At 45.0% G+C, this 13,885-nt stretch overlaps 2 protein-coding genes across 5 annotated transcripts; both read right to left on the reverse strand.

The window, feature by feature from the left end:
* Positions 1-419: 419 nt before the first annotated feature.
* On the reverse strand, positions 420-5,033 carry LOC139608301 (interferon-induced protein with tetratricopeptide repeats 1-like). Of its 2 annotated transcripts, XR_011685006.1 has the most exons (7): positions 3,527-5,030; positions 2,543-2,732; positions 1,774-1,995; positions 1,412-1,553; positions 1,118-1,241; positions 776-1,046; positions 421-561 (listed from the first exon to the last, which is right to left on the reverse strand). XR_011685006.1 is itself a non-coding variant. In XM_071461877.1 (6 exons), the coding sequence occupies exons 1-6, from the start codon at positions 3,766-3,768 to the stop codon at positions 881-883; spliced, it is 1,086 nt and encodes a 361-aa protein (XP_071317978.1). In that variant the 5' UTR covers positions 3,769-5,033; the 3' UTR covers positions 420-880. The 2 variants fall into 2 exon arrangements, 1 of the variants encoding a protein (XP_071317978.1); XM_071461877.1 differs by having other exon boundaries at positions 420-1,046; positions 3,527-5,033.
* A 2,699-nt stretch (positions 5,034-7,732) lies between these two features.
* On the reverse strand, positions 7,733-13,533 carry LOC139609007 (interferon-induced protein with tetratricopeptide repeats 5-like). 3 transcript variants are annotated; one of them, XM_071463201.1, is made up of 10 exons: positions 13,375-13,533; positions 12,450-12,626; positions 11,802-11,991; positions 11,448-11,639; positions 11,062-11,289; positions 10,528-10,666; positions 10,312-10,435; positions 10,089-10,233; positions 9,392-9,439; positions 7,733-8,335 (listed from the first exon to the last, which is right to left on the reverse strand). In XM_071463201.1, exons 1-10 carry the CDS (start codon positions 13,377-13,379, stop codon positions 8,141-8,143), a joined length of 1,443 nt encoding a protein of 480 aa, XP_071319302.1. In that variant the 5' UTR covers positions 13,380-13,533; the 3' UTR covers positions 7,733-8,140. The 3 variants fall into 3 exon arrangements, with proteins under 3 accessions (XP_071319302.1, XP_071319300.1, XP_071319301.1); XM_071463199.1 differs by having other exon boundaries at positions 8,000-8,335; positions 10,089-10,435; positions 13,375-13,516; XM_071463200.1 differs by lacking the exon at positions 9,392-9,439 and having other exon boundaries at positions 8,000-8,335; positions 10,089-10,435; positions 13,375-13,516.
* Between the last annotated feature and the right edge of the window lie 352 nt (positions 13,534-13,885).

Genomic DNA, 13,885 nt, shown 5'->3' on the forward strand with positions numbered 1-13,885 from the left:
GCCCAGGGTCAGAGGTCAGGTCAGGGTGGTGGTAGGAAGGATAACTACTACTGTTACTACTGCTACTACTGCTACCCCCTCCCCCGCATTGGTCTGTGACCCTCCTGTCATAACGTCACTGGTTTGAGCTGTGAGGACATAAAGCGAAGAGATTTTTACCCTTGGATCATTTTGAATGATCTTTATTTGCCTGAACATGTAAAACTGCAGCAAAAACAACACAGGCACAGTCTGTGGGCTGACACTGGACCGACATTAAGGAACCAGTAGGAACCAGTCAGTGTTTCACTGGGACCTGGATTATAAAGTGAAACCACTGCAGCCTCTTAAACTAGTGCTTTCACTCAGGATCCTTGATCATCTTCGTCTCCCTGCAGCTCCAGGCGCAGCTCACACAGATACATAATCCTCGTTGTTCCCGTCACCTCCCAGAGCTTTCTCGTAGTGTTCCACTGCCCTCCTCCGCTTGCCCTTGCCTTTGGCCACTGCTCCCAGAATGCCATGGGCCCTGGCATCTCTGGGGTTGTTGGACAGATGTCGCTCTGCGATCTGAGTCAGTTTCTGGAGGGAAACACATCAAGGTTACTTCCTGTTTCCTGGATGAGGTTCAGTCAGATGATTCAGTTGAAATGAACGACTGTAGATGATGTCACTGTATGTGATCACATGTAAAACTGTCACTGAAGGCAACTGGATCACATGACTCCCTGAGTCTGAAGGATCCAACCACAGAAACACTGAGTGTGATTAAAAGGTCTGAAACCAGCCGACATACTGTGATGCACTGTCTCCCCTCTGGTGCCATGGTGCTGAACTCCAGGCCCTGGTAGAACACAGTAGAACTCAGTAGAACACAGCAGAACACAGTAGAGGGTCCCCCCTACCCCCCAGCTGTGAGCTGCCCCTTGATGTTGTAGGTGATGGCGAGGTCTTTCTGGGTGGTGTGGTACTGGAGGAACTCAGCGTAGCAGCGATAGATGAACTGGCGGATGCTGTCAGGCTCCTTCTCCAACTTCTCCAGCACGTCCTCGAACGTCTCCCGAGCTCTGCAGAGAGACGGGGGGTCACTGGATGAATGGTTAGAGGCTCTGACCACACATTGCACAAAGACCTGTACCTGTTCCTCTGGTAGTCCTCGGCGTACTGCAGAGCTAGAGCGGCCTTTGCGTGGTTGAAGGAGCTCTTCAGTCTGACGGTCTCCTCCAGGTGATGGATACAGAGGCGCCTCAAACTCTGCACCTCTAACAGAGTGTGACATCATCAGTGACTCATCACAGTAACTCATCAGAACCTGTTGTCTGCAGTGATGACGTCTGAGTCACTGTTCAAATACAGTCATATCAATACAAAAGACCCCACCTGTCCCCTACTGTACAGTGTTCTGTATACAGTGTGACATCATCAGCAGTACCTTTCTCAGGACGCTGCGGCTTCTGTGTTAACAGCTTCTTTTTCCTCATGTAGCACAGAGCCAGCTGGTGGTGAATGTGAGCTGATTGGCTGCTCCTCTCCAGCACCTTCTTCAGCAGATCAATAGAAGGATCCAGCTGATTCTGGAACAGGGACAGGTTTAAAGGTGACCTCAGGGAGACGAGCAGGTAGAACCAGGTTCCTGTTCCCTGGTTAGTGATGCAGCCAGGTGGAGTTGAGGGAACAGACCACCTGACCCACACTGGGACAGGCCTGGACCAGCTTGTTCCCATCAGTGACGCCTCCTTGTGTCATGTTTGGCTTTCTTCACCTAAAATGATGCAAGAGATGAATTGACGCCACCTGCTTGCGAAGGTATTTGGCTACGTTGCGGATGACTTGAGGGTCATCAGGTGCGACCTCAGTCGCTCTCTCCACCAGACCTCCGGCCTCTCTGCGTTTCTGGTAGATGAGCAGCTTCAGAGCCAGCAGGGACAACAGGACGCCATCGTCAGGGTTCATCTCCAGGGCTCGACGGAGCTGCTTGGTGGCCGGTGACTCTTCAGGATGTGTTTCTGTGATGTTCTGCAGATCAGACGTATTAGATGACCTCAATGTGTCATTATTCATACTGGCCAATCAAATCATTCACCTGTGCACTACATGTTGTTTGGTACAGCTGAAGGCTGCAGGTGTCATCACTTCACAGCCTGAACCAGTTGGGACAGGCCTCAGCTGTTGACATATTGATTGAGCAGATCAGTGTGACTGACCAGTTCTGGTTCTGTGCGATAGAGGGCGATGGCGTAGCCGTTGTTCCACTCACAGTTATCAGGCTGCAGCTCCAGCGCTCTGCGAAAACAGTCGGCGCCTTTGGGGTAGTGGGAGTTGGAGAACTTGAGGAAGGTCCAGCCCTTCTCTCCATAAACATCTGGACGGAGATCAGTGGAGGAACCAACAGGATGCTTCACCTGTAGGGATGAAGCTACATGAAGGCCTTCCCTGACCCTGACTGCCTCTGGTACTCAACACAGGTTACCACTGCATCTTTGTGCTGTGCTAAGCTAAGCTAAGCTAACCACATCTGTACTGAACACAGACATTCCCAACAGGTTGAACTGTGTTTACTCACAAGTATGTCATCGACTCTCTGACAGGAGGTCTCTGACTCTTTGTAGTCTCCACTGTGGTACTTCAGCCAGGCCAAGTCTCCGAACATCACAGTGAGCCGCCGCTCACTCTCCTCGCCAAAACACTCCCTGGTCTTCTCTTCTGATTGGTTGAGAAGCGACTCCGCCTCCTCTGGTCGATCCTGAAGGTACCTGAGCACAGACAGGTGGGGAGGACAGAAGAATCACCTTCATGTCACTGGATGTTTAGCTCTGTCATCACTGAGTCATGAGATGTGCGAACGAACTGTAGTCGATCTGCTTCTGTTCTACTGAGAACACAGAACATGTTACCTGCTTAAGGTTCTCCGGGTTCAGGTTGTGTTTGTTGCTGTACAGAGACACAACAGCTGCATGATTTCATGATTTTTGTTGTCAAACTGAGAAACACTAGGAAAACCTTCATAATTAAAGCCACTGCACCACAGGCACAATTTACCAAAATAAAAGCATCGGTGTAATAGTAACCTTGTTCTGTCCAGCACAACAAATGACTAAATTTACACACCAGCAACGAGTGAGTGTCACCTTCACTGAAGAGAGCAGCTCACGTGCTGACAGTCAGCTCATGTTTAAAGAAGGTAAACGCTCATGATACCAACTGTAAACACCACACTCACATGTCTGTGGCTGAGAGAACCAGAGGTGACCAGAGCTGTAGGCTCTGCCACACTCGGATGAACAATATTATGATTTTATTCACGTTATCAGCGCCTTTCTGCTTTTAGCTGTTAAGACAGGTTTGTGACTCTTCTCTGTCCGGCCTCAGCCTGCACGTCTGCTTCCTGGATCAACACATTTTCACCTTTCAGGTGCGTCACAAGTCTTCACTGACTCAGCTCCTAGCTTTGTAGCATGAAAACAGGAAGTTCTCACTGTCCTTCACACACAAATACACCAAGGTCATCTTCAAGGTTTTTATCCACCTGCTGGTCGAAATCTTTCACCTCACATAAGCCAAGAAGCTGTAGGCGTGGGCCACCGCCCCCCGCTGTCCCAGCCCCAGCTCTATGTCGTGCTGCAGCTGCTTGCTGAGGTCGTCCAGCTCCAAGTCTTCCTTCTTCAGGTCCCAGGTGAAGCGACTCTGCAGCTGCTGCAGCCTGGAGAGGATGTCCTCACCTGCATCACTGCAACACACATGAAACGCTCGTAACCCCTCGTCAAAGTCGGTAACACATTCATTTCTCATGGTTTTACTTTAGTGACAGTGGAGACAAAGTCCTTCCCGTCCAGTTCCTGTTGTGATGTGTTAGATCATGTGACCTCAGCTCTTGGCCTCCACAGAGAGAACAGCACACTCTGCTTATGGAATATGACATTGTTTGAAAAGCTCCAGGGTAACAGGTTTCAGGGTGTGTAACTAGTTGTGTAAAGTTGTGTGTTTAGTTTTCTGCCTGTGAACTGTTGTAATGTTTAGCGACAGGGTGTCACAAGAGAAACAGGTTGGTCACGAGAGAGAGGGCGGGCTCTCCAGCTTCTGACCAATTCTGTTTGGGTTCATGTGTAACTACAGGAGAGAAACAGGAGCTTCAGTCAGAACGGAGTTCATGGTGAACGCCAACCTCTCTCTCTCTCTCTCTCTCTCCTGGACTGAGCAGTAAATATAAATAAATATTTGATCAATCAACCAATCCAATGACTGATTCATTGTTTCAGCACTAATGTCAACACTCAATGAATCTCCAATACCATATACTCTACACCTGACTTTTAAAACCATCCAGATAGTGATGCATCACAAACTACAAAACACTATCTGGTACATCTGTGAAACAACACTGAACCCACAATTTGGCTTATGGTTAAATTCATCTGCTGCTCAGCAGAAAGGTGGTGTAGATAATGACTGCACCATTTCAAAAAGCACCTTTACAACTAAAAATAGGTCACACACACACACACACACACACACACACACCCCAAGGAAATTTACCTGCATAATAATTTAAACACGTTGACACATGTCTGGAGTGTAGCCTGTGCTGCAGAGGCACCTCCTGAAAATGAGGTAGTTTGATGAAATGAAGACATAAAACCACAAATAAACATTTTGACATTTAAACCTAAAACCATCATCATCATCATCATCATCATCAGTTCTTCATCTTCTGTGTCAACTGAAACAGGAAACTCAGCCTCACTTGGAAATTGTGCATCATTTGTTCCTGCTGTTGTCATCAAAAACTGCTGATCAAAATCATCAGGCTTGAAACAGTCATTAACACAAAGCTGTTAAAGCACTTTACAGAGAAAATAAAGACCAGACAAACAAGTCACCTCATTGTTGTTCAGCATTCAGGCTCCGACCTTGTGAAGTGTGTGTGAAGTGAAGTGTAAAGGGTTAAAAACTAAGTTCATTGAGTGTAGAGGTTAAAAAAGAAAAATGTTAAAAATACATTGAATTCATAGAGAAGAAATTATTAAAAACAGTACGCCGTAAACGGAAAATATGTTGTCATTTAAGTAGTTGTACAGCTCATTATGTGTTAAAACAAATACTGAGTGCATTAAAAATTGTGTTTGAAATGGTTTAACAAAAAAAGAAAACAAGACACCCCTATAAATGTTTTTTTAAAATTTCATTTTATTGTATCAGAAAATGGGATTTCAGTGCTCATGTCATTGTACTGTTGTTGTTTTCGGTAGTAGCGCGATACTCTGTCATGCCTTACACCGGAGAGAAACTCCAAACCCCTCGGCAGGTCCTGCAGAATAAATCCTGCAGTCCTGCTGTACAAAGGCAGATGTCGCTCTGCCTTTTTGTCTTCACATACAGGTGGGGTTACCTTCTCCGAATGTACATGTGTGTGTTTCAAAACAAGTTTCAAGAGTATTGACGTTATGTGTGGAAAGAATGGAGAGTTTCAACCAAGAAATTTTGAGTTTTAACTGCTTTAATGTCAGTGTTTGGGTGACGGTTGCTAACTGCTAACGTAGTTAACACGGTACAATGTGAAATGTAAACAAGGAAGAAAGGGGTTTGTTTTGTGTTGTTTGGTTATGGTGACGGGCAGAAGCGTCACGTTTATTTATGGTTTGTAATAACTGATAATGTGCATGGTTGGTTTAGCAGAATAAATCCTGCAGTCCTGCTGTACAAAGGCCTTTTTGTCTTCACATACAGTCTACAGGCCGTGGTGGCAAAGGCCATCGAGACTCTCCCTGACACCCCTGTGTCTGACAGAGGAGGAGACGGGATGGTTCATCACAGAGGGAAACTTCAAAACCTTAACAACACAACTCTGCTCCCACTGTCTCACACACAAAACGACCACAAAGAGACACAAAGGTTGGAAAACTGAAAAACACCTCAGACTCTACATGGGTAATTTTCTCTGCATCATTTTTCAGTCTTTCATCGCAAGTGCAATGCATGATGGTATATACTCGCTGGCCACTTTATTAGGTACACCTGTTCAACGGCTTGTTAATGCATGTATATAATCAGCCAATCACACGGCAGCAACTTAGGGCAATTAGGCCTGTAGACATGGTCAAGACAACCTGCTGAAGTTCAAACCGAGCATCAGAACGGGGAGGAAAGGTGATTTAAGTGACTTTGAACATGGCATGGTTGTTGGTGCCAGACAGGCTGCTCTGAGTATTTCAGAAACTGCTGATCTACTGGGATTTTCGCACACAACCATCTCTAGGGTTTACAGAGAATGGTCCGAGAAAGAGAAAAAAAATCTAGTGAGCAGCAGTTCTCTGGGAGAAAATACCTTGTTGATGTCAGAGGAGAATAGCCAGACTGCTTCGAGCTGATAGGAAGACAACAGTAACTCAAATAACCACTTGTTACAACCAAGGTTTGCAGAAGAGCATCTCTGAACACACAACAGGTCGAACCTTGAAGCAGATGTTCTACAGCAGCAGGAGACCACACCAGGTACCACTCCTGTCAGCTAAGAACAGGAACCTGAGGCTACAGTTCACACAGGCTCAACAAAACTGGACGATAGAAGACTGGAAAAACGTTGCCTGGTCTGAGGAGTCTGGATTTCTGCTGTGACATTCATATGGTAGGGTCAGAGGTCAACGACATGAAACCATAGATCCATCCTGCCTTCTATCAATGGTTCAGGCTCCTGGTGGTGGTGGTGTAATGGTGTGGGGGATATTTCCTTGGCACACTTTGGGCCCTTAGTACAAACTGAGCATCGTTTAAACGCCACAGCCTACCTGAGTATTGTTGCTGACCATGTCCATCCCTTCATGACCACAGTGAACCATCTTCTGATGCTGCTTCCAGCAGGATAACGCACCATGTCACAAAGCTCAGATCATCTCAAACTGGTTTCTTGAACAGGACGTTGAGTTCACTGTACTCAAATGGCCTCTACAGTCACCAGATCTCAGTCCGACAGAGCAGCTTTGGGACGTGGTGGTCGGGAGATTTGCATCATGAATGTGCAGCCGACAAATCTGCAGCAACTGTGTGATGTCATCATGTCAATATGGACCAAAATCTGTGAGGAATGTTTCCAGCAACTTGTTGGATCTATGCCACAAAGAATTAAGACAGTTCTGAAGGCAAAAGGGGTCCAACCCGGTACCAGCAAGGTGTACCTAATAGAGTGGCCGGTGAGTGTATATTGCTTGGTTAGTGAGTTGTACACTACTTTTCATGGTGCATGAGTCCACTATATAAGGTTTATTAATTCTCACTATAGAATCAGACTGCACTACAAAATGGTGAACTCACTATATATATTATTTATATATATATTACTATATCTTATTTATTATTATTATTATTATTGATAACACCATTACCTATAGAATATACAGCTGCTCCTGCTCTCTCGCTCTCTCTGTCTCTTTTTCCCCTCTCTCCTACCCCCACCCGCTCTGTCTTCTAAATCCAAACGGTCGAGGCAGACCCCCCCTCCTCTGAGCCCTGTTCTGTTGGAGGTTTCTTCCTGTTAAAGGGAGTTTTTCCTCCCCCCTGTGTCCAGCTGCTGCTCTTTGTGGGAACTGTTGTGTTTTTCTCTATAATAAGCTCAGGTCTGACCTGACCCTGTAAAGAGCCTTGAGATAATGTAGTTTATGTTTTGGCGGTATACAAATTAAATTTAATTGAATATATTGGACTATTGAGGGAGTAGTGAGTGATTTTGGACACAGCATAAACGACCACAAAGAGACTGATACTGACTCCAACAACATGGTAGCGGCAGCATTTATTTGAAGTCATGTGACAGTGAGAAACAGATCAGGATTAGTGTTTTTAAATCTACATTTAACACGTCTCACTGTTTCACAGAGAGATTTATCTTCCAAACCCGTACGTTAAAATGACATCACACAGTAATGAGGATTAACTGATATCAGATCAGATAAATAAATAAGAAGCACATTCAGGTTCAGTGAAGTCTCTGTTAATGTTAATATGAGGTTCATCAGTGAAGCTTCAGGTCAGTAGGAGAACTGGTGTAAGTTCTACATCTGTTGATAAGTGAGGGAAATCAGGTCAACAGTTTGGATTAAATGACTGAACAGGTGCAACAGCAGAGTAGTAATTATAATTAAAGTGCACTCAGATGTCTCCTCTCAGGTCACTACAGCTCCATACGCAGCATACACAGAGCAGACAGGTACTCATCATTGTCTTCATCACAGTCCAGAGCTTTCTCATAAAGTTCAGCAGCTTTCCTCTTGTCGTCCTCGGCTTTGGCCACCACAGCCAGCAGAGCGAAGGCCTGCCCATCGCTCTCGTTTTCTGAGATGCGTCGTTCTGCAATCTGCTTCAGCTTCTGGAGAAAAGCAGAGGAACAACACCTGAAGATGCATTTATGTTTGACTGTTCGAGGTTACATTAGGTGTCACACTACATTGGCCTGATGCCTCAAACTCACTGTCCTGTTGTCTCATAAAGACAAAGACCTGGATGAAGGGACTATGCCGTCCCCCTTCCCAGTGAAACAGTTTGAGTCACCTGCTGCTGCAGCCCAGGTGAGGCAGTGGATAACACACTATGATGTAACGACCCCAGCAAACACTGGACATCAATGTAATGTCAAAAAGATGTTGACTCTGAGAACTTTAAACATTAAAGTTTGCTTGGAAATGAAAATCAGATTGCCATAAAACGTTTGCTAATTTAAATTTAGCAGGTGTTGCGTTTTGCTCACAACTAAAATGTCTACAAATGTCCTACATCAAATTGATGATTCCTGACATTAAATTTTTGACACTGACTGCACAACCTGCATTGAACTAAATATCAGCATTTGACGACAGTGGTGTTCAGCCGATAGCATATTCATATTAACATGAAAGGTTTACTTATTAGTTCAAATTAGTTCCCATTGTCACTGGTTCTCCACTGACCCGACTCCATCATGCTGGAGACTACAGGACAGTGAAGATTGACCTCCTGACAGCCCAAACTGCTCTAACTGATAGAAACATGACTCTGCTGGTCTTATTAAAATGGTCACCTCAGAGACCTTCTCTCCTGGTCTGTAAAAAGACCACCAGCTGGCTTTTCTCACCCTTTTACCAGGACCCGATGATCCATGGCCACCAGGCAACATTAGATTTGTTGAGTGGTTGTTAAATGTGTCACAACCAAACTTAGTCAACAGCAGTCCCTGCTGAACAGGTACAGGAACGACTTATTCAGTAGTGCTTGGGTGTAGTCTTGACTAGGTCATTCTGACTGGCTGAGCAAGAATATCCTGTCTTGCCAGTGGAGATTGTGTGAGACTAAACAGAAGGGTGATCTCTAATACTAGAGTTACAATACACAACACATCACCTCCATTTTGTACAACTGCATTGGCAGATCTGTGTAACCTTACACTTACCATAGCACATCGTTTCGACTCCCATGTCTTCGATGTTAAAAGCAGGCCCTGTTGAGTGAATAAAACAGAACACAGATCAATTCCATCCATATTATCATTTATGGTTCTGATGATGTTGCCTTTAATTAAAAACTCTTTCACATGAATGTCCTCGTAGCTGGATGAGAAAACCCAGAATTAACTGAGCCAGCTGATAACCAGCTTCGTAGTACAGGTAATCCAATGTAAGGTTCAGTCAAGCCAGATGCCAACAGAACCACATCATCTGCAAATAGCAGAGAAGAAATTCTGAGGTCACCAAACCAGACATACTCCTCTCCCTAGTTGTGCCCTGAAATCCTGTCCATGAAAATCACAGGATTGGTGACAAGGGACAACCCTGATGGGGGGCAACACCCAGCAGAAACCTGTTTTACTTCCTGCTAAGTATATGGACAAAACACTCACTTTTACTATACAGGGACCTGATCGCTTGTAGCTATGGCCCCAGAACCCCATATTCTCACAATAGCCCCCACAAGATCCCAACTGGGGGCTCATGAGTATCCCCACACAGATCCGGCATCTCTCACCCCTGAGAAACACTAGAAAAGGAGTACAGCTCCTCTCCAGGATTTTGGTTCCAGGTGAAAGTATAGTGTAAGTGTATTATAAATTATTTTGTGTATTAGCAACACACATGCAGTTATGAACCTACCTGGGTGTAGTGATTGATGGCTTTGGCCTCCTGCTTGGTGTGATAGAAATGAAACTCAGCATAGCGGTGATGGACAACCTGACTAATGCTTTTCTCTGACTCTGACTCTAACATCTTCAGCCCCTGCTGGAACCACTCCTCAGCCCTAAAAGAGAAAGAGAAAGAGAAAACAATGATGAGTCCCTTAAAAAGAAAGCCAGAACCAAACAGACAGACAGAGTACCTGCTGAAATCCTTTTCCTCTCCATACAGCAGTGCCAACTCAGCTATTGCGAGGAGAAATGAAGGCTTTATCTTGACAGCTTCCTCAAGGTGCTGAATACACAGACGCCTCCACTGCTTCACTCCTGGAGTAGTGCAGTAGAACATAGATTATCTAGGATTTTTTTATGTCATAGTAAAGAACTTTTAGACCTACATACTCTATGTGTGTGTATACTTTGGTTGTTGGAGGGCTTCCTCTGTTCATCAATCTTCTTTTTCTTGTAGCACAGAGCCAGCTGGTGGTGGAGGAAAGCTGACTGACTGGTCCTCTTCAGAGCTTTCTCCAGCAGACCGATGGACCGCTCAATTTCATCCTGGAACATGGTCACGTACACTCAGATCATTTTAGGTCAGAATGAACATGCATACTTTTTTCATCACAAGTTCAGCAAAACAGGGTAGAGTCACTGTGCCAAGTTAAGGGTAGTCAGAGTCCCCTTCCAGTGGCAGGTCTGGGAGGGAATTCATAAGCACTGGTCCTCAAGATAAATGAGCTGGTACTGCATCTGGGTGCCTCAAGACTCTGGTGGGATTATCCCATGTGGCCTGGAAATGGTTTTGGATCCCCCAGGAAGTACTGGGGGACGTGTCTCAAAGCAAAGACTTCCTGAATATGCTGTTCAGCCTGCTATCGCCATGACAAAGATCCAGACTAAATGGATGGTTGGAGATGTAAGAGTAAGACCAATTCTACCTAATTCTGACCTACCTTACTGCGTAGGTACTTGGCAATATAGCGGGTGACATGAGGGTTGTCCGGATCAGTCTTCAGTGCTCTCTCTATCAGGTCTTCAGCCTCTTGGTGTTTCTGGTAGGCAGCCAGCTTCAGAGCCAGCATCGACATCAGGACCCCATCATCAGGGTTGATCTCCAGGGCCCTGCGAAGCTGTTTGGTGGCCGGTGACTCCTCAGATTCCTGGGATGTTTCTGAACCCGCCTGTAATGTGGTCAGTTTCCTGTTTTAAGTTCTTGGGCTAAAAAATCTTTTCTTCAAAGAAAACGTTAGTCAACGAGACTTCTGAGAAACAGCTGGTGCAGCTAAGAGTTACAGGCATTAATTTAATTCACTGTCATCATTTTCATCAGAAAACTGACCGACTCTGTGCGGTAAAGAGCAATAGCAAGGCCAGCGTTCCACTCGCTGTCGTCAGGCTGCAGCTCCAATGCTTTGCAGAAGCAGTCAATGGCTTTGGGATAGTAGGATCTCGAAAACTTGAGATAGGTCCAGGCCTTTTCTCCGTACACCTCTGGGTGGAGAACTGTAGAGGAGCCAGTAGGATAGTTCAACTGTGAAGAGAGAGGGAAGGATGGGTGGAGAAAGAAACAAAACATAGACAGTTCTTAGATTGAGAAACTGTTGACTTCAATAGTGACTCCGACAACATGCGAGTTCACATCTGAAACCAGTACTAATACAAGTTCCCCATAGAACAGTGTCTTTATACACACAAGTATGTCATTGACTCTCTGACAGTAGGTCTCTGACTCTTTGTAGTCTCCGGTGTGGTACTTCAGCCAGGCCAGGTCTCCATACGTCACGATGAGCCGCTGCTCGTTCTCCTCACCATAACAGTCTCTGGTCTTCTCCTGTGATTGGTTGAGAATTGACACCGCCTCCTCTGGTTTATCCTGAAGATACCTGAAAACAGACATTACAGAGGTGGAAATCACAAATCACTTTGCTGATTCGACGACTGAATGATAATAGAGCACAGTGACGTTGTTTACAGCTGTTCCACAACAGTTTTCAACTATGTCCTCAGTCATTGACCATACTTGGTCTGGACATATAGGACCTCGTCTTTTCATGTACAATTTAAAAATGCAAAAAAAAACAGGTGGATAGAAACACACCTGCAGATGTTCATTGTTTATTCTGATGACTACAGGAGGAGAGTTTCATGTTGATGCAACTAACAATGTGTCTGGGAAAAATGAGTGGGACTTTAACAGCAGGAATCACCGGTGCGGGAAAAACAAATCCATTTAATACAGACTTTACAAGAAGAGCGTCTGCACTCTGAGTTCTGCTCTGTCTATTTAACTCCTGTGTTTGTGCCTCAGCCAGGTGAGTGGTGGACACTTTAACAACTGTACCTGACGTAAGCCAAGAAACTGTAGGAGCGAGCCACTGCACCCCGCTGTCCCAGCTGAAGCTCTATATGATCCTGGAGTCGAGTGCTGAGGTTCTCCAGGTCCATGAGGTCCTTCAGGTCCCAGGTGAAGCGGCTCTGCAGCTGCAGCAGTCTGGAGTGCAGAGCACTGTGAGAATCACTGTGGGAGAGTCATAAAAAAAGGCTGTTTTCATCATCATACATCGTGGGGCTGTCCACCTGTGAAGTCACATGACCATCAGGTACATACACATCTGGACTGGCCTGACCTGGACACACTGACTTGGTTTGCAGTTGCAGGCGTCCCATCAGTAGTTTTACAGATATCTCTTTATAAAAGTGGCCTTTAAGGCCACTGGGTCATGTTGGCAGCAAACCGAGTGCTGTATCCAGCTCCACGAATACTGCCCGCCACAGGCAGAGCACAGTAACTACAGAAACTGAGAAGATGTAAAAATTTTTATTTGGAAGATTCTGCAGCTTTTTACTGATAATACTAACTAAGTTGACAGGATTGGTCAGATTGGTCTGAATCTGTTTTTATGAGACTGTCACTGGTTCACTTGCAGTTCAAGGTGGAAACATTCAGTCATGATGTTGACTGATTATTTCACTCATCATATGTCTTTATTATGTAAAAACATCATGTGGACGTTAACGAGATGAAACAGCTGATCTTCATCAGAGGCTCTTCAACTTCAGCTGTAGTTTGTTTCTTTCTACAGCAGAGAGGAGTCTTACAGAAACACAGATACACGAAGTACAGATACTGTCACTGAAGAGACATTTAGGTGCTGTCAGATAATGTAATGCTGATTTTATGATGATGTAGTACCAACTGATTCCCCGCTGGTGCTTTTATTTTTCAGTTTTAATCTAAATCATCTGTTAAACTGAAGCAAACTTACCTCATGATGAAATGTTCCAAGTTCAGACTCAGCTGGAAAACAGAAAACACCCCTTCTCCCTTCAGCAGAGTGAAAACAAGGTCTGATGATGAGGATGAAGATGATGATGACGAGGAGGAGGAATTAAAGAGTTAAGAGTTACTGATCTGCTCAGAGACTGAACAGAAACTCAGACCTGAGATCAGACCAAGAAACAAAACTGAAACAATCTGATGATGCCTTCACTGCCCTATCTGAAATCAGGTAAAGAAGAGAGCAGGGATAGATAACAAAGATGATGATTTAAAGAGAGGAAAAGTTAAAAATCAAACATGAACAAATTGTGACACAGTCTCATAGATCATCATGTTGTCATGTGGAAACCTTGTGGTTTAACAGTGGTTGATCAACACATTTTAAAATCAGGGCGGGATTAGAAACCGATGAATAGGGAGGTGGGCAGGCCGTGTACTGAAGTTTAATCTGTTTTTCCATTTTTCTTATGTTCATGAACATTGAATATCAAGTGGAA

The sequence above is a fragment of the Trachinotus anak genome, unplaced genomic scaffold (assembly GCF_046630095.1).
Source record: "Trachinotus anak isolate AG129_WGS33_773 ecotype Australia unplaced genomic scaffold, CSIRO_AGI_Tana_v1 ptg000025l, whole genome shotgun sequence".
NCBI lineage: Eukaryota > Metazoa > Chordata > Actinopteri > Carangiformes > Carangidae > Trachinotus > Trachinotus anak.